The sequence below is a fragment of the Delphinapterus leucas genome, chromosome 2 (assembly GCF_059928025.1).
Source record: "Delphinapterus leucas isolate spDelLeu-1000000601 "Yukka" chromosome 2, BTC_Dleu_Yukka2, whole genome shotgun sequence".
NCBI lineage: Eukaryota > Metazoa > Chordata > Mammalia > Artiodactyla > Monodontidae > Delphinapterus > Delphinapterus leucas.
In genome coordinates, this window is record NC_143130.1 from 40,740,206 (window position 1) to 40,767,126 (window position 26,921).

The 26,921-nt window shown below is 47.6% G+C and overlaps 1 protein-coding gene across 4 annotated transcripts in view; it reads right to left on the reverse strand.

Moving 5' to 3' along the window:
* The window catches only part of ZNF710 (zinc finger protein 710), a 67,874-nt gene extending 41,993 nt beyond the window's left edge, over nt 1-25,881 (reverse strand). The window contains exons 1-2 of one of the 4 annotated variants that reach the window (XM_089906797.1): nt 25,112-25,881; nt 23,050-23,138 (exon numbers count right to left, since the gene is read on the reverse strand). In XM_089906797.1, coding sequence (XP_089762923.1) covers nt 23,050-23,120 — 71 coding nt within the window. In that variant the 5' untranslated portion in view covers nt 23,121-23,138; nt 25,112-25,881. Of the gene's footprint in view, nt 1-23,049; nt 23,139-23,629; nt 24,255-25,111 lie in introns of those variants that run through there. The other 3 variants (XM_022563968.3, XM_022563970.2, XM_022563971.3) reach the window with 3 other exon arrangements.
* Nucleotides 25,882-26,921: the final 1,040 nt, after the last annotated feature.

Here is a 26,921-nt window from a genome sequence, read left to right on the forward strand (position 1 = left end):
GAAAATGTTCTGTCAATGAGAAATTCACAAGTGCTCAGAACAGAGCACAAAATTTGCAGTCCTTAACCATGGTCATAGCTCCAATGGTTCCTACAGATGAAAACGGGCTTTGGTTTATACCAGCCGAAGCATTAATAGGTTAAATCTAAAAAGATAAAGACCGCTTCAACAGTTCAGTTGGCCCATGTTGGCCGTAACAAGACTGGCAGCTGGGAACCACGTGAAGGCATTACGGACATGCAGATGCTTGGGTCCTGCCCAGATCCTGGGGACTTGGGGCTGGACACAGGGAACTGCATTTTAACCAGCTCCCCAGCAGGGAGTAACAAACGGTGTGGCCACTGAAGGTGCCCTCCTGCGTAAGAACCAGCAGGTGTGACCAGTGGCCCAAAAGATTTGGTCTTGGGAAAGTAAAACAAGCCCAAACAAAACCAACTGGGTTTATTCCACTGAGGCAAGTGCTACATAAAGCCCTGGCATACAGAGACCCACGGAATAAATTCAGTTTATTTGTTTGTTTGTTGAAGGTGGTCTCATATTCTCCACTTAGCTGGGCCTGGCACATAAGCACACTCTCAACTAGTGTCAGCTGTTGTTCATAGACCAGGTTATTAAAGCCCAGAAGGCTTGTGATTTTGCAGAAAGTCAAGTTCTTGGTGAAACCAAGACTTGCCCTGGGACTCATGCCTCTGTCCTCTGTGTCTCAGTTTCCTCATCCATAAAATGGAGATAATACTTGCTTATTCTCATGGCTGTTGTGAAAATTAAATGAGGGAATGGCTTTGTAAGCACATTTAGCCTGGTCTCTAGTAAGCACTTAATAAATAATAACTGTTCAGATAATCATTATCAATTTTGAAAGTCCGAGATGACATAAAATCTGTTTCCATGTGAGCTGGAATTTGTTTATTCCAGATGGTTCTTATTAGCACTAAATGCCCTGGACATGCTGAGTGGCCAGAATAGTCTCTGCGCCTTGGTGGAGACTTTTGTTATGGGCCGGGAGAGCTAACCACCCTTCAAATATCCCACCCCATGACACACACCTGGCTTGCGCTTGTTCTTGGGGAGACCAGCTGGCTGGCGGAAGTTCTCTGCAAACATGTCCCTGGGCTGAGCCCCTCTGAGAGGTTTTGCAGTGGGCACTCATCCAGAACATTTATTATGTCCATAATATGCCGGGCCTGGTGCTGGGCACTGGACAAAAGAACAGCAATAAAGAGAGCAGAGCCTTCCCCTGCCATGAGCTTACAAAACTATAAAGTGGGTATAAATTGTTTTTGATTAAAATTTCTATTGTAAAGTTAATAAAACCACCCACTACAAAGAGTTTGAAAAAGATGGAAGTGAAAAAAATTAATACTCCTTCTCATCCTAACTCAACCGCTTCTTATGTATTTCTTCCTCGTCTTCTTCAAGCGTATGGTTTTCACATGTTTTTTTGTTTGTTTGTTTGTTTTTGCGGTACGTGGGCCTCTCACTGTTGTGGCCTCTCCCGCTGCGGAGCACAGGCTCTGGACGCGCAGGCCCAGTGGCCATGGCTCACCGGCCCAGCCGCTCCGCGGCATGTGGGATCTTCCCAGACCAGGGCACGAACCCGTGTCCCCTGCATCGGCAGGCGGACTCTCAACCACTGCGCCACCAGGGAAGCCCTGTTTTGTTTTTTTTTAATTTATTTTTGGCTGCCTTGGGTCTTTGTTGCTGCACGCGGGCTTTCTCTAGTTGCGGCAAGCGGGGGCTACTCTTTGTTGCGGTGCGCGGGCTTCTGATTGCAGTGGCTTCTCTTGTTGTGGAGCATGGGCTCTAGGCGCGCTGGCTTCAGTAGTTGTGGCGCTCAGGCTTTGTTACTCTGCAGCATGTGGGATCTTCCCGGACCAGGGCTCGAACGCGCGTCCCCTGCATTGGCAGGCAGATTCTTAACCACTGAGCCACCAGGGAAGCCCTTTTCACATGGTTTTGATCATGGTGTGTACAATCTGGTGTCCTGCTTATTTTCCCTGGATGACACTGGCAAGTTTCCATGTTTCATGTTCATAATCAATAATCCATGTTCATAAACACAGAACATTCAGAAGAGTGCACAGGTCACCATTCGCCTGCCCATTCTTGCAGTGAAGGACATTCAGGTTGCTTCCAATTTGTCCATACTGCCCACAAAATGCCTTCATGCATTCATGCAGAAAGATAGAGGGAAGAGGCAAATGCTATGTAATTTGAAGGTGTCAGATGGGTCTGGTTGAATAATGCCACTGTGTGAACTTGGGCAAGTTACTTAACCTCTTTGAACTTCAATTTCCCCCCAAATGGGCATAACACCTCCATCATACAGTTGTGGAGAGGATTTAACAGGAGACCATCAGTAAAACACCGAGCAAGGGGCCTGATACTCAATAGATGTGTGCCTTCTTTTCTCTCATATATCACAAGGTCATGACTATGACTCCTGAGTGCCTTCTCAAGGACTAGGGCAATCTGCAGAGAAACCCACAGAGCATGGTGTGCCAGCTCCCCAAACCCTCCATACAGATTGCTAAATTCTGGGAGACTTAGCATTTGCAAGCTGAAGTATTCAGGGGAGAAGTGATATGTGCTCTGCAATTTACTTAAAAAATGGTTCAGGATAAAAACATACACATGTACAAATGAAGCAAGTATGGCAAATGTTCACTTCTGTTATATCTAGTCGGGTGTACGAGTATTTACTGTACTATCCTTTCAACTTTTCTATATATTTGAAAATTTTCAACCTTGGGGAAAAAAACCTCTTGCTAATTTAAAAGGTAAAAAATGGTATCATGCTTTAAAAATTTGCATTGCATCCATTTATTTGTTCAACAGATATTAATTCAACACAGTCAACAAATATTACTTCAATACAGTATCTGTCACGCAGTGAGTTGACCTGGTCGCTGACCTCATGGAGCATACCATCTGGCATTTCTTTGGGTTGGGTGTTTATTTGCTGATTATTAATATAGTTTGTTCACTTTGTCTTCAAGTTTAAATCTTGATTTTTAAAACTAATATGTATAGGTTCTTGGTAGAATTAAAATATTAACCCTTCAAGTGTCTCATGAGAAGCTCTTTTCCCCGCAGCTCTCAACTGTTTTGTAGAATTTACATAGCAGTTACAATTTTTTAAAGGTAGTCAAATCTGTTGAATTTTTTGATGACTTTTTTTATTTCTCAACTTTGGAAATCAACTTCCAGCCCAAAATTTGTTATAGAGTAAATTGTACATACTGTTATGTTTACTCCTTTATATTTCTGTTTCAGTATTATCCTGGTGACTAGCATTTTAAAAGCCATGTTAAACAGTGATGGTGATAGCAGGCCTCCTTATTTTGTTACTGGTTTCAAAAGGAATGCTTCTAGTGTTTCTCAGTTAATTAACATTGGCTATTGGTTTGAAATTGATATCCTTGATCAAGCTGAGAATGCAGCCTTCTATTCCTTTTTTGGTGTATTGATTAGTTAGAAATGGATGTTCGATTTTAATCAATTATCCCCCTGCATATATTGGAATCAATCTGATTTTACTTCTTTAACCCATTAGCATGACGCAGTTACTATATTAAGCTTTCCTAATATTGACAATTCCCCCCCACTTGCCCCACTGGGTTATGGTGGATGACTTGTTTAACATATTATTGAATTCTATTTCCGACACAGCATTTTCATTCTTTAATATGATCTCTTTGCCATGTTTAATATCAGGCCGATTTTGCTTTGAAGAATGAATTGGAGAGCTCTCCATCTTTTGCTAAGCCATGGAATAGCTTAACATTATCAGTATTATCAAATCTAAAACAATTACCTAGCAAGAACACTTGGCACTGGTGTCTTCTTTAGGTAGAGGGGGCAGTAGTTGATGATGATTGCAAATTTTTCTCAATTAACAACATATACATTTTCAGAAAAGCATTCGTTTAAATGAGATTTTCAAATTTAAGCCAAGTGTGCACGTATTTTTATTTTTTAAAACCTCTCTACCTATTGCAATGTCCCCTTTCTCATTCCTATTATTTTTTTTCTTTTCTCTCTTTTATTTTTCAAATAGATCTGCCAAAGGTTAGGCCACTTTACTGTTTGTTTAAAAACAGAATCAGCTCTTGGATATACTTGCTAATTTCACTGTATTTCTATTTTCTAATTCATTTATTTCTGCCTTTATCTTTACTTTTTATCTTTCCCATTTTCCTTAGGGGCTGTTTTTTATTCTTTTTTTCCCTCTAAGATCTCAGGCTGAATGCTTGGTTTATTTATTCTCTTTTTCTCTCTCCCCTTTTAATAATAAAAACATTTAAGGCAATGAGAATAGTGCCAGATGTCTCCCATAGGTTTGGTTATGTGGCACTCTGGTTTTCAATGCTTTCTAAATATTTGTCACTATGTTCTTTACTTCTTCCTTGACCCAACAGCAATCTAGGAGAGTTTTACATTTTTTCAAGTGGTTAGGCTTTAGTTCTAGTATGTTTAAATTTATAATATTTTGGCAAGGTTTACTGCATGGTGATCACAGGACTCTCTGACTGGCACAACTTCTGTTTTGGGTAGACCGTGAGTTCTTACAGTTGGTTACTGGTGGCTGACAGAAATATTTGCAGAGCATATGCTCGCTTGCAAAGCCCAAGTGCTTTTGAAAAGTTTTTGCTTGCCATAATGTTATGTCAAATGAAAAAGGATATAAAGTTCAGGGTGTTTGTAACCAGTTTAAAATACAATATATTTACCTATGTGCATGGAAAAAGACTGTGAAGAAATATATAAAGGTACTAAACAGGGTTGGTAATTTCTAAGGGGTGAGATTATGGGCAATTTTAATTTTCTTTACAATTTTCTGTATTTTCAACTTTTCTATATAGGCATAAGATTTACTATTTTCATAATAAGATTTCTTTAAACGTTTGGTAACAGAAATGCTTGCTCTGAGCTTTGTCTTTGCAAAGCTCCCCCTGGCCAGAGAGTTAAGAAGTCACCAGGCAGAACTTGAGGGATAACTGGATTTGGACCCCAAACAGTGTCCACACCTGAAGACGGTGGCCCTGCGAGGAGCCCACAGTCACTCAGGCTGTGGAGGTCCCCCCTGCGGGAGGGGATTCACTCCCCAGGGGCCCCCAGGAGCACCACCCTCGTTCCTCCATGCTCCTCATGCTAATGACCATCCCCCCATTACTGTCACGGAAGAGTTTTCCCTCAGAGGGAAAGAGTGAAATCCAACTACTGCAACTGATGCGTGCAGGCTTTTATTTCCTTTCTACCTCAACACGATCTCTGAGGCCCGCTTCCAAAATGGCATTTTCAGCCCAAGGTCAACTGCAGAGCCCGTGTGAATCCAGAGGAGCTCTGGCCCCTGGAAATGGACAAGGCGGCTGTACCCCCAGCTCCTGCCACTCAGCCCAACACCAGCAGCTCTGGAGAGGGGGCAGCCACGTTCCCACGAGCTGCACGCTCTGTGTGTGGGGCAATAAACTCCAGAGATGTCCAGAAGCCTGCTCTGGGACGGAGGAGAAAACAGGGAGGGAAGCTAAGGGAAAGGCTGGGAGACCCATCGTTTCAGAAGCATTTCACAAGCGTGCGACTGGCAAAGATACCACACAGGCACCCTGGCCCTGCGTTTATTACCTTTACTAGGAGTCATCTCACACTGGGGTCTTTCTGCTCTGTTTCTCTGTCCTCCATCCTCGCTCACCCAAGTCCTCTGCTAGAAGACAGATGCCTCGGCTGGCTTCCACTGAGCCCCGGGGAGTCTGGGGAGACTCTTAGAAACTCACAGAAGAGAATCCTGACCCACAGGGAATGTATTAAGATGGCCAAGCAAAGGTGGCAAGGGCCAGAGGAAGTGCAGCGACAGGCAAAAAGATGCTGGCGTGTGCCGAGCGCCCCAGGAGTGGCTTGTCCCTTGGGAATATCTCTTGTCTCTTTCTCGATAAACTTTCGCCCCCCACCCCTGTGGCTTCCTATATCCAGGCAGCTCTGCCCACCACCCTGGCTGTTCTGGGCAGTGACCTTCAAGTATGTCTATGTTTCATCCTGATGCCACTTACAGGTACCAACTTCCTGCCCTCTGCTCCATGCAGTGTCTACACAGTGGAATGAATCGCCCAAATCAGAATGCAGCCATTGCCCTTTGGAAGAATGCTCTTCAGGGGAGGGGTGCTACCAGTGCATCAGCCCCCAGAACTTGCTGGGGGAGAATGGGAGTGGGCAAGTGTTTCAGCTCTAATTTTTGCCTAGAAATCAATAGGCTCTCCAGCGGCTCATCTGACCCACCTCTGCATCTCCTGCTTTACTTTTCTGGGGTGTCTTGGGAGTTAGGTGGCAGAGAGGTTCAATGAATGGAGTGTGAACTCTGGATTCAATCATACCTGGTTCAAATCCTGCTACCATCCCTTACAGGTGCAAGGCCTTGGGAAAGTGGCTGCCTTCATGAACCTCAGTTTCTCTGCCTCCAAAATGGGTCAGGGGGACTCCCCTGGTCGCGCAGTGTTAAGAATCTGCCTGCCAAACCAGGGGACATGGGTTCGATCCCTGGTCCAGGAAGATCCCACGTGCCATGGAGCAACTAAGCCCGTGCATCACAACTACTGAAGCCCACATGCCTAGAGACCATGCTCCGCAACAAGAGAAGCCACCGAAATGAGAAGCACGTGCACCGCAACAGAGAGTAGTGCCCGCTAGCTGCAACTAGAGAAAGCCCACATGCAGCAATGAAGATCCAATGTAGCCAAAAATAATTTTTTTAAAAAAATGTTAAAACGGGTCAGGAATGCTGTTTCTTACAGGGTCATTGAATTAGAAGAGTCTAGCCCAGTGTCTGGCCCGGAGCAGGTGGTCAACAAACATTAGTCCTCTTTCTCCTTCCCTTGCTGGGATTGAGGAAACCCATCCTGAAGATCTTATGCAACATTTCAGAAGACCTTCCTACATTTTCAATTCAGTAACTATGTGTTGAGAATACACCTCAGTGGAAAATTTTTACTTGGGGTTATTTCTTGGTGAGTTCTAAGAAACACGGTCAAGCACAGAAAACGTACTTTTATACATTATCTGTAAACAGCTGGTGCAGAGCAGAAATTTTAGTTGAAGTGAGAAGGAATTCAGGCAAAAGTGCTATACTTATTCCTCTGAGGAATTTCTCAACCCTCAGATCAATTTTTCCGAGGGGATTTCCCCACATGGAATAACAGCATAAGCCCCGAGTGCCCTGGCTTATGCCAGAGTGATCTGTCACGTTCTTTCTTTGCTCAGAACCCACTGGTGGCTCCCCCAGGCCTCGGGATGAAGTTCAAGTCTTTGGACACATTCCCAGATCGGCCCCTCCAGCTCCATCTTCTACCATCACACCTCTACACCCTCCCTCCCATCCACACCAAACCACCACTGACTCTTTGAATGTGCCTGTACTTTCTGCCTTTGTATACTCTAGTCCCCTAATGGAATGCCCCTGCTTCCCTTGTCTGCTGAGACTCAGTGAAACACCACCTCCACCAGTCTTCCCTGCACTCCTCTGCACCTTCACCACGTCCAAAGAGCGGATTTCCTGTGCTCTTGTCTGCATATCCCATATCCCTTCTGGCTGAGGGCCTGCTGGGAACAAAGACCATGCCATTCCCCTTTATATCAGAGTTTAGTAGGTGCTTGGGAAATGTTTGCTGATTGAATGAAGAAATAAAGAAATGACACAGGGAGGTTTGTAACAGAAAAGAGTTTTCAGGATGGTGTGGGGTTCTCCCCAACTTCACAGGCCTGTGGTCCACAGGTAACAATGATTACCACGTATCACACAACACAGAGCACACCTATGAAAAGTAGGCACATGAACCCATTTCGCAGGCCACGAAATCAAGGCTTGGCTGGGAAGGCTGGGACTCATCAGGGCTAGGAGATGGTGAGCCAGGATGGAAGGCCATGGCTCCTCTGATCCTGAGTCCCACGGCTTGCAATAAGGTCCTCCCCTTGCCTGTGAGCCCACTTCCATGGCAGGCAACCTTTTAGATCCATCTCTGCCTGTGGGGAGAAGAGCAGCTCTGTGTTTCTGTGATTAATGTACTTTTCGTCCTGCAGAGCCTCCTAAGGCCAAGAAAGGGCCAGGTCGGAAGTTACAGCACACACGGGAGCAAACAATCGACTATATCTCAGGCCACGCAGAGCCGAGACCCTCACTCTTGGACCCAACTCTCCCACACTGCTAAGGGTGGGGGCCATGCCGTCTCTCACAGGACACCAAAGCTGCCCATTTATTATGCCTTTGGTGGGTCCAACATCATTAAAAGTGGACCCTGGTTTTCTCCAAATCAATTAGTTAAGAAGCAAGGTGACGACTTTCATTGGAATCTAAGGTTACAGAATGAGGTCTGTAACATTGTGTCTCAAATGGGGGAAGGGGGTAGAGACTGAGGGATGGGGATGGGCCATTCAGGGAAGAGAGGCAGGACCTGGCAGATAAGAGATCTCATCCACCAGACAGATAACAGGGCTAAAATGACAAAGGAGCTAGAAGCCGTGCTGGCCTGTTGAGAGAAAGAAAGAGCATATTAAATTTTAAACAAAGCCCACCCCAGGGGAACCTCCAGCCTCCCTCTCCCAACCCATGCCTCCCATTTTCAGCACACTAGTCATCAAGTTCATAGAAACCGAAATGTCCCTCATCTCTAGGGGCTGGGTTTTGTGTTTTTGTTTTTCTGTAATCCAACGGGCAGCAGCTGGCACACTGTGTCTCTGGGGGATGGTGGGGAGGGAGTTTGGGACTCCCTGAGCCCCTGTGGCCTTCCCACCAGGCCTGAGAAAGGAGGGCAGGCTGGAACCAGCTTTGGCTGGGACAGCACCACCTGGACAGGGGATCGATGGGGGGCTGGGAACCAGAGCAGAGCGGGTGCAGGGAAAGAGCAGGAAGTGAAAGGTCCAGATGGTAGGCAGCAGCCTAGGTGTCACTAGGAGCCAAGAGGAAAGAAGGAACTAAGAAGGAGGGAAGGTCCTCAGAGGCCTCATCAACCAGCGTAAATAATGTGCTGGTATGGAGGAGGAAGAGAGCAGAAAAGGAGGAAGAGGGAGCTAGGAGCTGGAAAGGAAGGCCCAATTTAGCCCAAGCAAATGTTACTTCCTCAGTAATTCCATCAAACCTCCCTCCCCCGCCAGCCCCCCACCTCCGCAAAGTGATGGTTGGGAATTGGGCTGCAAGGGCTGAAGGCCTGGGCAGAGACACTCCCCTGGGCAGGACCCGCGGGACAGGGTCTGAAGCCTGCACAGGAAATCTCCATGCCACCCCGACAAACACCAACCAATCTCAGTCTATGGAGTTAGGGCAGGATGTTTATTTTATAAGCATCTTCTTCAAAGAAAGACCACCCTAAGCTCCCTGAGAGAGTCTGGAATCCTCAAAGCCAGCACTGCCCCAGGCAACCTAAGGATGGGCCCCCTGGCGTTTCCCTGGGGAGCCACAGGCCTGCGCAGGTGCCTGCAGAGGAGACAAGAAAGGCCTCCAGCCTCAGTGCTCGAGGCCCACTGCAAACAAAGGGACAAGGATGGGAGGTTCTCCTACATAGGTCAGCTGTGCCCCGGGTCTCTCAGGCCTTTCCCAGGCCGGTGCCTCTTAACCAACATGAGTGAAACAGTTGAAAAGCGGTGTCTTAAAAACGCATAATCAGCTTTTAAAAGAATAAGACTTAGTATTCACCTAAAAGGAATCAAAAATACTACACGACATTTCTGGAGGCCAATTTAACCAACTATATCCAGAGCATTTAGAATGTGTCCTTGGCCCAGTGGATTCCCTGCTAGAAATATATCCCAAGGATATAATCAAAAAATACCCAAGGATGTTCACCACAGCATTCTCTATAAGAGAGAAGAGGAAAAAACCTAAATTTAGGGGACTGCTTAAATATGTGGAAGGGTATATCATATACTGAAATATTAATAATTATAGGTGGTTTTAATTTTCTTCTTTTTGCTTGTTTCTATTTCCTAAATTTTCTGCAACAATCATAAATCTCTCTGTAACAAGAAAAAAAAATCAATAAAAGCTATTTTCTAAAAAACAAAAGGAACAGATCCAAGAGACTGTGCATTCGTTGGACATTCAAATCTGAACTGGATTTGAACAAAACAAAACTGGACAGAGACACTTAAAACCACCTAAGAATATTTTCAAGGACTAAGAGGTGGTTTCCAGTGAAGGGAAATTAAAATCCTCCAGAAGGCCTGAGTGAGTGCAGGAAGGGTGAGTCAGGAGCAGGGAGCCAAATCCCCAGAAGAGTCAGGACCCAACATTTCTGTCCTTAGAGTAACTGCCATGGTGGGGGAGGGGTTGGGGTAGAGGGCAGGGATGAGAACAGGCAGAGGGGCCGGAGGTGTGAAAAAACAAATGTTACTTTTGTCCCTGATCAAGGAAAGGACAATGGCCATCTCTTTAGACAGTGAATTCAAGCTGAGTGAGATTTGTTCATCTACCTGGCAACAGGGAATGAATTTTTACAACCAAGGTATAGAAGCCCCCAAACAGAGGTGTGGAAGAGAAATTCTGACAAGCTCTGTAACTGAAGCAAAAGAACTTAGCTGATGTTACATAGAAATTTTTCCAGATAATGAGCTAGAACACAAGAAGATAACGGAGTGGAACACTCAGGAGGGCGTTAAGAGTACCAGGTGTAGCATTAACAGAAGGTGGCCTTTGCGTAAGATGACCTAGAGCCCAAGGAAGGAAAAATCCCACAGGACGTGGACTTAATTATTCAAGCATCAGGAAAACCTGAGGAGCAATGGGAGATGTCTAAATTTCTCCAGTCCTCTTTCTGATCAAAAGCTTTAAAATCTATCTCAGAGATCAAAATTCATCCATTTGGGAAACGTTTATGGGGTGCCTCCTATCCGTGCACGCATTCAGCAAACAGCCAGGTGCAAACTTGCCGTGGGTGCCACTCTGTGATGTTCAAAGCACTTCCACTTCCACTGGCCTAACAAACAAAAACGGACAGCATGGGTCACTAGCATGCATCCCTCATAAAGATGCCAAGTAGCACAGTGACAGGGTGCTGGACATGCCAGCTCAGGCCCACAGATCCTGAAGACTTCCCACCCCCATGAGCATTCCTCAGCCCCAGTGGACCTTGACTCTCTCTTAAGAAATGATGACTCCAACTTGGAAAATAAATATGACACCACACATGAGGACAGCTGGTGCTGGATGATTCTGTGTCTCTTAAAGACATCAAATTCTTCCCCCAGGTGAAGCTGTATCCTATAAATTACAGCCTCGCATTATGTATGGCCAACACCTTTAGCTTTGTTCTCCGTGGAGAATTTCTCTTCAGCAAAGAGGAAGCAGTCAATACCCTACTTTGAAAACAGCACAGGTGTTTCTGTGAGACAAAAACCAAAACAAAAATAAAAAAAACACCTCTTCCTCCCTTTAATTAAAGGGATTGCACCTGTGTATAGAAAGATAGAAAAAGTTGTTCTTCCAGAATCTTCCATGTACTAAGTACTTTCAGCCCTGAAAACGTCCCCACCGTAAAACAAAGTGAAGGCACCAGCTTACGGTACCAGCAAGTGCTCCCTTGGCACCTGGCAGCAGCTGGTACCTACCTGAGGCCAGTTCATAACGACAGTAATAAAAGTTCCCTTGAAATAGTGTTAAGGTTCAGACACTCTGATGAAAGCTGGGAACTTCAAAGATAGGACTGCAAAGCCCATCCCTAATCCTCCTCATTGTGTCTGATGCGGAGGGCTGGGTTCTGGGCTGGCTCCACCACCTACTGCTTGAGCTTTGCCCGGTAGGACCTGTGAGCCTGCCAGCCAGCTGGAGGAGGCGGGATGGAACTTTGCACTCACTCCCACAGGGGGTCGGGGGGGGGGGGGGTGTCCAGGCCATGGTGCACAGCCATTGGTCCTTGACCTATGAGAAGTCGGTTAAAAATAAAGGAAGGAAACAAGAAAATTCTGATCTACAGACATGAGCCCAATGATTCTGGAGTGAGAACTGGATTCAGTGCCAGGTTCCAAGGCTCTCTCCATGAACCTGGGCAAGTCATTGCAGACTTCCGGGCTTCAGTTTCTTGGTCAATAAAAATGGTAACCTCCCTAGGGGCTGCTGAGGGGAGTAACTAAAATACCCTATATGAAAATGCAGAACAAAGGTGTGATCCCTATTCCCTTCCTCCCTCCTTCCCACCCTCCCTTCTTTCCACCCTAACCTCCTTTAAAAAAAAATTTTTTTTAATTAGGTAATATAGGGAATTTCCTGGCAGTCCAGTGATTAGGACTCCGTGCTTCCACTGCAGGGGGCACGGGTTCTATCGCTGGTCAGGGAACTAAGATCCCGCAAGACACGCAGTATGGCCAAAAATAAATAAATAAATTAGGTAGTATATGCACAAAGTACAAAATTCAAAATGTAGAAAAAGGAACACAGTGAAAAGTCAGCATCTGCTGTGGGAAACCACTATTACCAGTCTCCTAGGTATCCTTGCAGAATGCTGCATAGCCAGGCATTCTGTCTCTTCCTTTCTTACTTCAGAAAATAGCTCAGCAACCACATCGATACATAGGGAGCTTTTACATTCTTTTGTACAGCTGCACAGAGTTGCATTGCATGGTTATAGGATAATTTATTTACCAGTTCTCTAGTGATGGACATTAAGGTTGTTCCCCCCACCCCTTTTTCGCTTTTATAAGCAATGACGCAATGAACTATCTTGAAAAATGCATCATTTCACATGTATGCTCGTATCTGTGAGAGGAATTCCCAGAAGTGGAGTTGCTTGTGCACTTTTAATAAATATTGTCGGGCTTCCCTGGTGGCACAGTGGTTAAAAATCCGCCTGCCAATGCAGGGGACACGGGTTTGAGCCCTGGTCTGGGAAGATCCCACATGCTGCTGAGCAACTAAGCCCATACGCCACAACTACTGAGCCTGCGCTCTAGAGCCCGTGAGCCACAACTATGGAGCCTGCATGCCTAGAGCCCGTGCTCTGCAACAAGAGAAGCCACCACAATGAGAGGCCCGCACACCACAACGAAGAGTAGCCCCCCGCTCACCGCAACTAGAGAAAGCCCGTGTACAGCAGCAAAGACCCAATGAAGCCAAAAATAAATAAAATAAATAAATTTATTAAATAAATAAATATTGTCAAAACCCTCTTTATACAGGTTGTACCAACTTACACTCTTTCAACAGTTACAAGAGCATCTATTCCCACTGTCACTTCTCCATAGCAGAGTTAACACTTCTCTTATTACTAGTGGGGCTGAACACCTTATATGGTTAAGAACCACTTGTATTTCCTTTTCTGTGAATGGTTCTTAGCCCATTTTAAAAATTGGGTTGATAGTCTTTTTCTTGTTGATTTTCTCTTTTTAGATATTATGGAAATTAGCCCTATCTCTGATATATGTTGCAAAAATGTTTTCCCAGTTTTGAGAAGTGGAAGGCTCTTTTGACTGTTTATAATGATTTTGCCTCACAGAAATTTTTTACTTGTGTAGGGTCAGATATATTAATCTTTTCTTCTATGGATTCTGGGTTTTAAGTCAAAGTTAAAAAGTATTTTCCCTGAGTTCATTTTTTACATTTAACATCTTTAATCCATCTGAAATTTATTTTGTTATAAAGTGTTCTTTTTTTAGACAGCCATCAGGTTGTCTCAAGTCACAAATTTTAAAATGCCACCTTTCTAAAATGTCACCTTTCATATTAATTTATCATTGAGTCCCTTTTCTTTCTTCTCTTCCAAATCATGCCCCTTTATCTCAGAATCACGCTTTTTCTCTCCAAGGCCCTCCCATCCCTTCATTCCATTTGTGAGCCAAGAGTTGATCCATGTTATCATGACTGACAGTCACACAAATTATGTTGAATCTCAGTATCTTAGAGCAAGTAGAGATCTCAGAAGCGTCCCTTCATTTTATAGCTAAGGTCACTCAGATCCAAAGAGGTAAACTGGACCTGTCCAAGATCACAGGGTAGCTTAGTGCTTGTGATTTTTTTTATTACTATTCAAGAAGAACAGAAATATTGATTTTGCCATAAATTCCATTCAATCAATAGATATCTATTAAGCAACTACTCTGCCCAACAGTGAACAGGCACTGGGGCTCCAGAAATAAATGACACAGCTCTGACCTTTTAAGAAGTTCTAAAAAAAAAACAGAAGTTCTGAGTCCAGTGTGGGGTCTGAACACACACACCCACAGACTAATAGATAAGGTGAAAATGGCCAATGAATGTAGAAGGACTGGTTAGTTTTGCAAGGGATGGCATGGAGAAGGCTCAGAAGATGCATAGTTTTCAGTTGGGCCTGACATGACTAGGACTTTGTCCAAATATGGAGAGAAGGCATTTGGCAATAAGGGAACAATGGGACAAAGTGGGGGGGTCTAGTGGTATATCGTCAGGAAGGAAGTACTCTGGCTTAGTGTTAGCTCTGGGCAGAGTTTTAAATGAAAAGCCTCCTCTGAGAATCTGTGGTCATTAGCCAGCCCTCAAGTGGGTTTGGGCTCTGGTCCTCAAAACTGCAAGCTAAGAATTATAAATAAATGACCCATCTGTAGGGTCCTAAGGTGTCTGGCAGAAGGCAACACATATTCTCCCTGGAAGAATGTACTCTCATCCCATACATTAAAGAATTCTCACAGATAGAATTCTAACAAATATAAGCTCACAATAGAAAATCACAAAAAGAAATAAGCCCTCATGAGTGGGAGGGAGCAGAATCATCAAACAACAGAACTACACCTGTAAATACTTCAGATACTAGAATTATTGGATACCAAAAAAAAAAAAAAAAAGGATGTTTAATATGATTAAGGAAATGAGGAGTTAAAAACCCAGGTAAAGGGCTTCCCTGGTGGCGCAACGGTTGAGAGTCTGCCTGCCGATGCAGGGGACGCGGGTTCGTGCCCCGGTCCGGGAAGATCCCACATGCGGTGGAGTGGCTGGGCCCGTGAGCCATGGCCACTGAGCCTGCGCGTCCGGAGCCTGTGCTCCGCAACGGGAGAGGCCGCGGCAGTGAGAGGCCCACGTACTGCAAAAAAAAAAAAAAAAAACAAACCCAGGTAAAGAGTAAGAGATTACTGGGCTTCCCTGGTGGCACAGTGGTTAAGAATCTGCCTGCCAAAGCAGGGGACACGTGTTCAAGCCCTGGTCCGGGAAGATCCCACATGCCACGGAGCAACTAAGCCCGTGTGCCACAACTACTGAGCCTGCACTCTAGAGCCCGTGAGCCACAGCTACTAAGCCCACGTGGCACAACTACTGAAGCCCACACGCCTAGAGCCTGTGCTCTGCAGCAAGAGAAGCCGCCACAATGAGAAGCCCACGCACTGCAATGAAGAGTAGCCCCCACTCGCCACAACTAAAGAAAGCCTGCATGCAGGAACAAAGACCCAATGCAGCCAAAAATTAAATAAATAATTTTTTTAAAAAAAGAGTAAGAGTTTTTTTTGTTTTGTTTTGTTTTTTTGCGGTACGCGGGCCTCTCACTGTTGTGGCCTCTCCCGTTGCGGAGCACAGGCTCCAGACGCGCAGGCTCAGCAGCCATGGCTCACGGGCCCAGCCGCTCCGCGGCATGTGGGATCTTCCCAGACCGGGACACGAACTCGTGTCCCCTGCATCGGCAGGCGGACTCTCAACCACTGCGCCACCAGGGAAGCCCAAGAGATTATTTTTAAAAAGTCACACATATTTGAAAAATGATAAAATAGAAGCATGATGCTCATCCAGATTAAAAACTTAAAGAATGAACATCAAAGAAAATAACTACAGTGGATTAAAACACATAAAGTATATTAAAATCTCTGAGTTGGACTTCCCTGGTTGCACAGTGCTTAAGAATCCGCCTGCCAATGCAGGGGACATGGGTTTGATCGCTGGTCCGGGAAGATCCCACATGCTGCGGAGCAACTAAGCCCGTGCGCCACAACTACAGAGCCTGCACTCTAGAGCCCACAAGCCACAACTACTGAGCCCGCATGCCACAACTACTGAAGCCTGTGCACCCAGAGCCCGTGCTCCTCAACAAGAGAAGCCACCACAGTTAGAAGCCAGCACACTGCAACGAAGAGCAGCCCCTACTCATCACAACTAGAGAAAGCCTGCAGGCAGCAATGAAGACCCAGTGCAGCCAAATAAATAAATAAAATTATTTTTTAAAAAAATCTCTGAGTTAATAGTGATATTAAAAATATCTCAGTGGGGCTTCCCTGGTGGCGCAGGAGTTGAGAGTCCGCCTGCTGATGCAGGGGACACAGGTTCATGCCCCGGTCCGGAAAGATCCCACATGCCGCAGAGCGTCTTGGCCTGTGAGCCATGGCCGCTGAGCCTGTGCATCCGGAGCCTGTGCTCTGCAATGGAAGAGGCTACAACAGTGAGAGGCCCGCGTACTACAAAAAAAAAAAAAAAAAATCTCAGTGGAAGGGCTGAAGAGAAAATTAGAGATAAGTGAAGAGAGAATTAATGAGCTGGAAGACAAATAAGAAATTACCCAGAAAACACTATAAAAAACCAAAAGATTGAAAATGAAAAAGAAGTTAAGAGAGGGGCGCGTGGGATGAATTGGGAGATTGGGATTGACATATATACACTACCATATATAAAACAGATAACTAATGAGAACCTACTGTATAGCACAGGGGACTCTACTCAGTGCTCTGTGGTGACCTAAATGGGAAGGAAATCTAAAAAAGAGTGGATTTATGTATATATATAACTGATTCACTTTGCTATACAGCAGAAACTAACATTATAAAGCAACTATACTCCAATAAAAATTAAAAAAAAAAGAAGTTAAGATGTCAAGGAGATGTAAAGGATAGAATAAGATCTAACATATATCTAATTGGAGCTCCCAAGGAGAAACCAGAGAGAGAATGATAGAGAGATAAAAGTCAGAGATAAAGCATGAAAATTTTCTAGAACTGATCAAAGTCACTAATCTTTGGTTTCAGGAAGTCTAATGAATCCTTAGACAAATAAAATAAAATCCACTCCTAAATGCATTAAACTGCAAAACACACACACACGTGCACATGTGTGTGAACACACACCATCACCACCACCACCACAACAACAAAACAACAACCAGAGAGAAGAAATTACCTAAGATCAATAACTGGGCTACTACCTTCTCAATATCAATAAGGAAAGCCGGAAGATAGTAGAATACCATCTTTCAATACTAAGACAAAATAACTGTCAAGCTAATGTTTTATACCCAGTAAAACAATCTCTTAACAATAAATATGAAATAAAATTTTAGCCAAACAGGAACTGAAAGTTTATGATTAAAACACCTCCACCACATGATGTTCTGATTCCAGAAGGAAAGCCTGAGATGCAGGGAGAAATATGGGTAAACAAAATGGTAACTATGTGGAAAATCAAAAGTTAACCAACCTTTCATTGCACTGCATTACTTGAAAAAAGATAAGGATACCAACTAACTTTAAACCTTATGCAGTCTGCATGCATCAAAAGGACAGAAATAGAGTATGTAAGTTCCAAAGCAGTAAAGAGAAAAAAAGAGTAGAGAGAAAAAAAAAAAAAAACAGAGAGGAAAGAATCAGAAAAAGAAGAAACAGAAAACACAAACTAAGATGGTAGGAAGATATCCATATATACCCAAAACTATAACTAGTGTAATCCCAGCACTAGGTTGTTCACAGGAGACATGAGGGCAGGGATACAGGCCAGAGAGTCCTCACTGTGCAGGGTGAAGCCATAGACATGGACGGGAAGCAAGTAGCAAAGAACCGTGGCTGAGGCACCAAAGCATAGCCAGGAGAGGAAGGAGTGGCAGGGAAAAGCAGGATTAGAGAGGCAGGAGCAGGACCCAGAACCCACGACAGGCAAGAGTATCACAACAGTACAGCTACAGAGAAGCCAGTTAAGTAGAGGCTACCGGATGTGATCAGGAGGTGGCTGGGAACCTCTGGGAGTGGAGTGGGGGTGAACCTGATGCTTCAGAGCTGGAGAGGAGAGGGGGAGAGAGGAAGTAGGGATGGAAATTGTGGCCTCTTCTTTGTGAAGTCCCAGGGTGAAGAGAAGTGAAATGGGAGGGGGGCAGGGGAGAGGCAGGGCCAAAGGAGAGGGAGACAGGTGTGTCGGTAGCTGTAGCGGGGAACTGGGGCACAGGAGGATGTCCAGTGCTCAGTTGTAGGCAGGCAGCCTGGGCAGGACATGGGAACAAGCGTTGATGGTGGGCATGAGGCCCAGGTGAGCAGGCAGAGGTATCCCAGCTTGGGGCAGGGGTGGGTGGGGTTGCTTCAAGTAGGGCTGTGCAGTGGGGGGCCTGGAAGGATTCAGAATTTCAGAGGTGACCTGCTTCCAGGTAATGGCAAGTCCACAGTGGTTCTGTGGCTAGCAAATGGATGGGAGGTTGAGACTGTGGGCCTAGGGACCCCAGGATTGGACATCACAGGGTGGGGTTAACCAACCAGCACCGCCAGCCTCCAAAGGGTCCCTAATTCTTACTGAGAGGCCTGCTCAGGCGTGGTCCTCGTGAGGACATTCTGGCGTGGCGCATAAAGCAACCATTAAAGTTTGTACAATTTTTTTTCCCAAAACCATGTAGGACAACCTTCCTGATCCAGAAGACAAACAACACATAACCAAGAGTCATCACAGAAGTTCTAGTCTCCCATGTAAATCTGCAAGGTGGACATTCCTGCTTTCTGTAGTGATCATTCTTACCTGATTTTGATTCTCTGTTTATTATACCCTGGGGGGCAGGGAAGGAAGAAAGGGAAGGCAGTTGGGCCACAATGTGATCCCTTATTCTCAACTTCCAACTGCACTGAAAATCCTCACATTTCCAACAGTTCTCTCGGTACTCCCAAAATATACACATGATAGAGCATATGTATTTAATATCAGAAACTCCTTTCTGATGATGGTTGTAGAAGACGGAACCAAAACCCCTCTAGCGATCAACCCACTTTTCATAGTCTCTTTACTCCATTTACAAATATATAGATGATAAAGATAATACATACTGGTAAATATTCAAATGGCACAGAAATGAGTACGAGAGATGACAAAAGGCCTCTGTACTTGAGGTAAGGCACTAGGGGTGGCAGAAGGGTCAGGTCTGTGAGCTACATATATTAATTAGTAGGTAATAAAAGCCAGTTATTTTACCTTTTGAAGCTTTTGATTCGACATACATTTGGCCCTGCTTTGACCTCTAACATCCTTTAATCCCCCCCTTTCAGAATCTACCCCAATTTCCTGCGACCACCTCACCCCCCCCTTATTTGACTGTGTTCAAGCACCTTCTATCCGATTCTAGAATTCTTAATTTACCTTGCAGTACTGCAGCAGTCTTGTTTTCTAAATTTTTTTTCTTTTTTTTTGCAAACAATCATGAGTTGGGCCCAATAGCAACATAGGCTCTCACGGGCTAGCCTGGCAACCCTGTGCTATTTGTAACACATTTCCTTGGGAAAATCCTTTCAGTTTTACATACGAACTACTGGGAGATGCTTACTTGTAAAGTGGGGGCCTCTATAATCTCAATTTTTGTTCTACCAAAAAGAGCTCTCCCTTAGCCCCACCTGCCCTGTTACTAAGGTAGGCTTTGCTAGCAGGGACTCTGGGGCCTGACTGCCTGCGTGCCAATCCTGGTTCTGCAACTTACTAGATGTGTGAACTCCGGAAAAGTATTCAACCTAAACAAGCTAATATATGGAAAGTGCCTGGCACAGCAGTAAGCACTGCATAATAAAAGAGCTGGGAGAGATTAGTCAAGAAAGCCCTTTGCCCCTAGTTCTGGGAGGCCGCAGACCCCTTTGAGGCTGGTGAAAGCTACAGGTCCTCTCCCTAGAAAAGTGCACACAAATGTAACCCTCTGCACAGTTGCAGGTGTAGCTGAAGCCCATCCACAGCTGCAAGGGTCAAGGAGCCCTGGTTCCAGCGCTCTGGTTCTCTTTACGGTGATGTGAGGATCTCAGGGGCAGAATACCATGGTAATTCCTGAAGTATTATGTTCATATGCATGGAACTGTCAAGCAGGTTCCTCCTGCCCTCAGTTTAGGCTCCACTTTTGGCAGAAATGTTACACCTTTCTTCCTCAAAGCCCCTGTGACCCTTGCCAATTTTCCTCTCGCTTCAGGTCATCTCTGGGTCACCTTAAGACAATCTCTCTGTGCCACAAAGCTCCACATGCTTTTTGCTAATTATTCTCATCCTTCCCCAAAGGATGGTCTGGCCCCTCTTTAGTGCTTACTGAAGTCAGACCAGAGCATGGACTAGTAGTATATGCTGGCCCCCACCAGGGGGAGGCGCCATACAGGTGGACGCTGTGTAAGCCCAGGTTCTTTCCCTCAGTAAAGCTTGGAGACAGCACACACCAGCAAAAGCCAAAGATCTGAGAAGCCAGAAGGAACTTGTGGGATGATCTAATTCCCTCGTTATTACTCTTCCAAGTCATTCCAAGTTGGGTGACTTGCCTGAGTCACCCAACTCATTCGCAGCAAAGCTGTGAACCTCCCAGTTCGGTACTTTGATTCCATCAGTATTTCTTAGACTTTACCACGCACGGGAATCTTGTTAAGATGCAGATTCAGCAGGTCTGGGGTAGGCCCGAGATCTTGCATTTCTAACAAGCTCTCAGGTGATGCTGATGCTGCTGGTGCATGGACCACATACAGAGTAGCAAGAGTTTACATCAAGGCTAATGGACTATCCCACCTGGTTAAAGCCTCTTCACCCACCCTTTGCATGGCTGTTTAAATGCCCTTTCTTCCGGAAAGCCTCCCTTCCCCCATCCTCCCTGATTATTAGCTCCCATGGTCTTTGTACTTTTTCCTTTGAAGCATTTATAACAACTGTAATTAAAGAGTATTTGTTTAATTATTAGTTTAATGTCTGTCTCCCAGGGAGACTGCAAGCTCCATGAGGACCGGACCAGCAGACTGTCGATAAAAGGGCAGCTGTTGTGGGCTGGAGCAGCCTGGACCAGCATCCTTGGAGGAGGAAGGGAAGGCTTGTACTGGTGGGAAACACCTTCTAGAGGCCTCATGGCCAAGGGTGACACTTCTGCCTTTAAAATTCCCACCAGTTTCAAATACATGCCGACTAAAATGTAACTTGAAAAGCAACCTTTAAAAAACAAAAAGTCTCCTAAATCTTTATCAAAGATGTACTGAACAAATATATGTGGTAAATAAAAATAAATTTGAATAGTGGGATAAATTTTTTTTTAAAAAGTCTTTATCAAGTGCAAAACAGTCCCAATTTGGTACTAGCCACTCTGCCTGGGGAATAATTAGGTCCCCAGTAAATATTCCCTTACAGTCCTCAGACACTGTGAGGGCCTTGGCAAAAGAAGCAGAGGGCCTGCTCCCTGACCAGCCTCATTCTGTTGCAGATCAACAATTTCTTTTCCAATTTTTCTACTGCCATCCTTTCTAGCAACCCCAAAGCTCTGAATGCCCAGCTCCTTGGAGTGGGCAGAGATATCTGAACTCATCATCATTCTAGGGTGGCCAAGTTTGAAGTCAGTCCGCCTGGGTTCAGACACCAGCAGTTCTGTGCCCTTGTATGTAACTAATTTCTCTGTGCTCCAGTTTCCCAATCTGCCAGATGGGAATAACAATGCAGTAACTAGCACCTGTGAGGACTAAGGGAGATGATACACATAAATCACTTACACAAGCCTGGCCCAAGATCTACGATTATTATTATCCTCCCCATATCCGGTCCAATTCAAGATCTCTCTATTGTTTCACACAAGTCTCCACCCAGTGGCTCCACCTCATTCAAAATTTACTCTTCCCAGCCCCTCCTGCCTTACCTGTCTGGAGCTTGTTCGAAGCAATGACTCACTGCAAAACTCTGCAGCTCCCATCAATCACCTCCCTGTCTCTGCCTCTGTGTGTCATTTGTGGGTCCCTGCTGGGAGGGAAATCTTTTTCCTCATGTCCAGTACCTTTATTCAACAAGTATTTATCGAGGGCCCACTATGTGCCATGTCCTGTTCTAGGCACAAGGGCTTAGCAATGAACAAAGAAAAGAGCTCTATCCTCATGAACTGAAAGTAGTAAGAGATCTAACCCACGAATAGAGATCAGTTCGGGTCTCTGGCCCTTCCTTACGTCCCCATTCTTTTCCCTGACCAAGCCTAAATAAATCACACACAAGTACAAAGCATGAAGAAAACATTCCAGATCAAAAAATGCTCAGTGTGACTTGGGCACATCCCGATGACTAAACTGCTGCCCCGTTAAACTGGTAGACGTTGAAGAAGTACGCATTGTAACAGCCAGAAACACCCGGTTTCCCCAAGCAGTCACACCAGCCGTCAAGTCCTCCAGAACAGTATGTGTAACACAACTAGAAAATAAGGTCCTTCATTTACTTATCTCATGAGGGTAGGATAAGCCCATGTTTTCATGTTCTCACAGCCACATTCTTCAGATGAAGCCTGATTCGTGTTCCCCAGCAGGAATACAGGCAGCAGCCTTGTGTTAACAGCACGGGAAATGGACTCTGAAAGCCCAGGTTTCAGTGCTGGCTCTGTCGCTTACTGTGTGATTTCAGGCATGGAGCTTTTCTCATGCCTCACTTTCTTCAGACAACCTCTAAGGTCCTCTTCCAGTTTTGCAGTCTAAGGGCTGGGATCAACCACCATTAACATGAGACACAGCAGATTCACAGATTCCTTAATTCAACAAAATGAGCCCCTGCCCTCAGATCCAGGGGGTGAGCAAGCCGATGAGGAGCCTGTGGACAGCATCCTGAGATGCACCCAACTACTCCTTTACTTATTTACTCCCTTCTAACTTCAAACCTGAGCTTTCCAAGCACAACTCATAGAAATATCCCTGGGCCACAAGGCAAACCCAAAACAGAAGGCATGCAAAATCTCCGGTGGGCCCATTAGTCTCCCTTCCTCCAACTCAAAAAACCATTCCAGACCATGTCCATCTCCTTGTCTCTAGACAGGGAGCCTAAAATTAGTCTCCCTGGTAGAAAATGCCTCGTTAGAACGGAAGTGACCCAAGTGTAGAACAAATGGCCCGCTGGCCACACACCACAGGACAAGGACTCACCCGGGAATCCGCTCTGAGAAGAGTGAACCTCTGCTCCCACTGCAACTCACGGCATCTGCCTCCATGGGCATACAGGCAACCAGGTGAGCCTGGAGGAAAGAAAAATGTGACCCAAATGGCCAACTCCCCTACCCTAAAGAAAGCAGCCCTACCCCCACTGCCCTCATGCAAGAAAGCCGGGTCCTTCAGGTTAGTGGAGCACTAGTGCGGCTAGAACTACAGGTGACCAATTAGAGGTCCTGTTCCCAGACTGGCAGGTGCCTGGCACAGAGCAACGCGAGGTTCGAGGGCCAGCTGACAAAACCACCATGAGAGCTCTAGAAAATAACATTCGCTTTAAAACAAACGAGAAAGGGACAGCCATACTAAGTCTCAAAAATCAAAACCAGACAGGCCCATGGCTTTGATCACAAACACTAAGAATACATTTTCTAAAGTCTAAAGACAATTAGGGGTGGTTTACTTCCCCTCCCCCACCTGGCCCGGCGGGTCCTTTGAAGGCCCCTGGTGAGGGCAAAACAGGGATGCAGGCTCCAGGCCCTCTACTTGGAAGAAATGAACTTTGACTGTTTTTACTTACACGTGTACAAAGGCAGGACTGAAAGAGCAGCTTCAAAGTTGGCTGGGTGACCCCCAAGGTTCAAAGTCCCTCTCCGCACACCTATGTGGGAATCTTGTGAGTTTCCCAGGCGCCCACCGGAACTGGTTACGTCCCCTCCAGGTCTACACCTGCTGGGAGTTTCCATTTTGCACAGAAATAAAGGCGCTCTGGGTGCCCTTAGCAGTTAGGGCGCTCGGTCCGCTGCTCTAGGGTGGGCCACGAGGACAGTCCCTCATTGGACCTCTCAGGCCGGGAAGGGCCAGCACCTCGTAGTGACCCTGTAAAGACGCACCGGGCTGCGGCTACGCCTTGCCCGAACCATCGCAGAGCTCAGAGATACATTAATGATCGTTTCGGGTTAGTTAAAACCTACGCAAGCACCTCCCTGGCCTCTTAAATCTTCCCAAACTACTGCTCAGACTGGAGGGAAGCAGTTGCAGCCACCATAAAAGTCATCTTAAAAGGCAAGTTGGAAAAAAAACCGATACGCACTAGTTAGCAAGTCCGCGGTCAGGGGGGCGGTGGCACGAGGGCCGGATCTGTGGGCTCTGCACGCTGGCGGGGGCTGTCCCGTTGGCCCCCGAGTCCCCGCGCCCACCTGGCAGCCTCGGGGCCACTAATCTGACGCCGGCGATCACACCCCACAGCTCTGTCCAATTAGGAAAATGACCGCGAGGAGACGGAGAGAGTGGGCGACAAGGAAGGGGAACTGAGACTGAGGAGGCTAAGGACAGGCCGTGGAGACCCAGCCGGCCGGCGAGCGCCTTCAACAGGTCCCCGCCCCGGAGAGCGGGGCGTGCGGCGGCCTGCTGCCCCGGGGGCGCCCCCGACACCCCGGCGGCGCGCCCAGCCCTCCCCCACCCCGGACGGCGGGGACGCGCAGCAACCCCACCCGCCGGGAGAATAAAGTTTGTGGGCAGCGGCGGGGCGGCGCGGCGAGGGGGTGAAACTTTGAGTCCCGGGCGGGCGGCGGGGGGAGCGTACTAGGCGCCGGGATACCCACGTGCGGGCCCGCGAGCCGCCGCCGCCGCCGCCTCCGGGCCTCCCGCCCCGCCGCCGCCGCCGCGCTTTCCTTTCATTTTTGCTTCTCTCTCTCTCTCTCTCTCCCTCCCTTTCTCTCTCTCTCATTCGCGCGCTCTCCCCGCTCTCGCCCTCTTTCGCTCGCTCGCTCCCTCCTTCCCTTCCCCCTCCCCCGCCACCCCCCCCCCCCGCCAGACGCCATCTCTCCCTCTTCCCCTGGCTCTCCATGTCTCCCTCCAGCTCTCCGGCATGAGGGAATGTGGAAGTGAAAGGAAAAGACGACATGTTTGCGGCGCGGGCCTGCGCGCGGCCGTCCCCGGGGAGAGGCGGGGGGCGGGTCGGCCGCGGCCGCAGTGACCCACCCCCGCGCCCCCCGCGCCCCCGCCGGCGCGCCGCCCGGGGCTGCGGGGTCGGGGGCCCGGGGCCGCGCGGGACACTCACCCTGGGTCCGGGCGCGGCTCCTACGCTGGGGCCCGTGGCGGGCCGGGGCCGGGGCCGGGGGCTCCTGGCTGCCCACCGCCCGGGCTGCTGCTGCGCGCCCGCCGCCCGCCTCCACGCGCGCCCGCCGCCTGCTCCTGCCGCCCTCCCTCCGGCTCCTCTCTTTCTCTCTCTCTCTCTCTCTCTCTCTCCCTCTCTCTCTCTCCCCCTCTCTCTCCCTCTCCTCTCTCTCTCTCTCTCTCTCTCTCTCTCTCTCTCTCTCTCTCGCTCTCTCGCTCTCTCGCTCTCTCCCTCCCTGGAAGAAGGGAATGAGGCAGGGCTGACGTGAAGGGATGCAAAACAGCTCCTCCTAACCCAGCTCGCGGAGGAAGAGAGACAGAAAAGCAGCCCTTTTATCTCTCTTTTGTTTTCTCACTTCCTTCCACCCCCCAACACCCCCCTCTTGTCAGCCCAAGTTTTCTTTTCTCTTTCTACCGCAGAGAGGATTTTTCTTCCTTTCTTTCTCTTTCTTTCGGTTCAACTCTCCCACTCAAATTGAAAGCCTGGAGGGTTTTCTCTCTCTCTTTTTTTTCTTCCCTCTTTTCTTCCTTCTTCCTCCTTTCTTATTTCTCTAAAAGGGTTTTGTTTGCTGTGGGAGTTTCGTTTGAAAATCAAGTCACGCCTTTTTTCCTCCTTTTCTTTCTCTCTCTTTTTTTCTCCTCAGCAGAAAAGGGGAACAAAGATTAACTGAAGCGGGAGAGAGGGGGAGCATCAGAACCTCGCATGGAAATGGGGGGCCCGGTCCTGCCCGGCACAAAGGGGGCGAGCTTCCCCCACCGTGGGAAGCTTGGGGCGTCCTCCCGAGAGGAGAGTCGGCGGGGCTGGGGGGCGGGGGACGCGGGTTCCTTCCGAAGTGCGGGCGGGGGCCGCGGAGCCCGCCCCTCCCCAGGCAGAGGTGGAAGGCTGGGTGTGTTCTTCACTTATGTATTTTTAAAGTAGGCAGATGGGCGTGGAACCAACATCCCCGCGGAGCACTAAACTGTAAGAAGCCTTTAAACAGCTGTTTGCAGAGCCCTGGACGTCCAGACTCGAGGGAGCGGTGCGGACTGCGAGCGCCAGGGCCCGGGTGGGGAAGGGGCTCCGAGGAGCCGCTGGGATCGGCCCCTCGTGGGCTCGCCAATCCCACGGCCCGGGCCTTCGCCCAGGGCGCACTGCTGGGGGACGCCGAGGCGTGGCCGTTGGCAGCGCGGGCGTCAAGCCCCTGGCGCCTTCCTACAGGGCCTCGGGGCTTGGCACAGCCTTGCCCCTCCCCGGCTTCCGACCCGAGCCTCGGCATCTAACCTCCAGCCGCGTCTCCACTCCGAGCCCTCGGACAGGACGCGGTAGAGCCTCCCCGAAGGGTCAGTTATTCATGGGGCGCCTGGGCGTGTTCCCAAGACCTGCTCTACCTTCTGCTTCTCCAGAGAGGTGGGGAGAAAACAGGGGGAAAGTTCCCAGAGCAAAGTTGGCCACATTTCCCTTTTGCCCAAGGAAGTATTGAGCACCTGCTGGATGCCCGGCCCTTGGACTGGGGCTACTGCCAGGGGCTGGGGAGAAACGTGAGTCTTCATGGGCCCTGAGAGTTTCCACAGGAAACAATGCCAGAGGAGACTGCAGCTCAGGACCAGGTCATCGAGAGGAAGGAAAGCCTGGATCCTCTCCCCTCCCTCCTCTCTTCCTTCCCCTTCTCTTCCTTCCTCCCGGCTGCGTCTCCTTGGCTCCACCCCTTCTCCTCATCAATTCCTCCCACACTTCCCTGCTCTCCCTGGCTTTTCACTGGAGGGTCCCTTCTCCC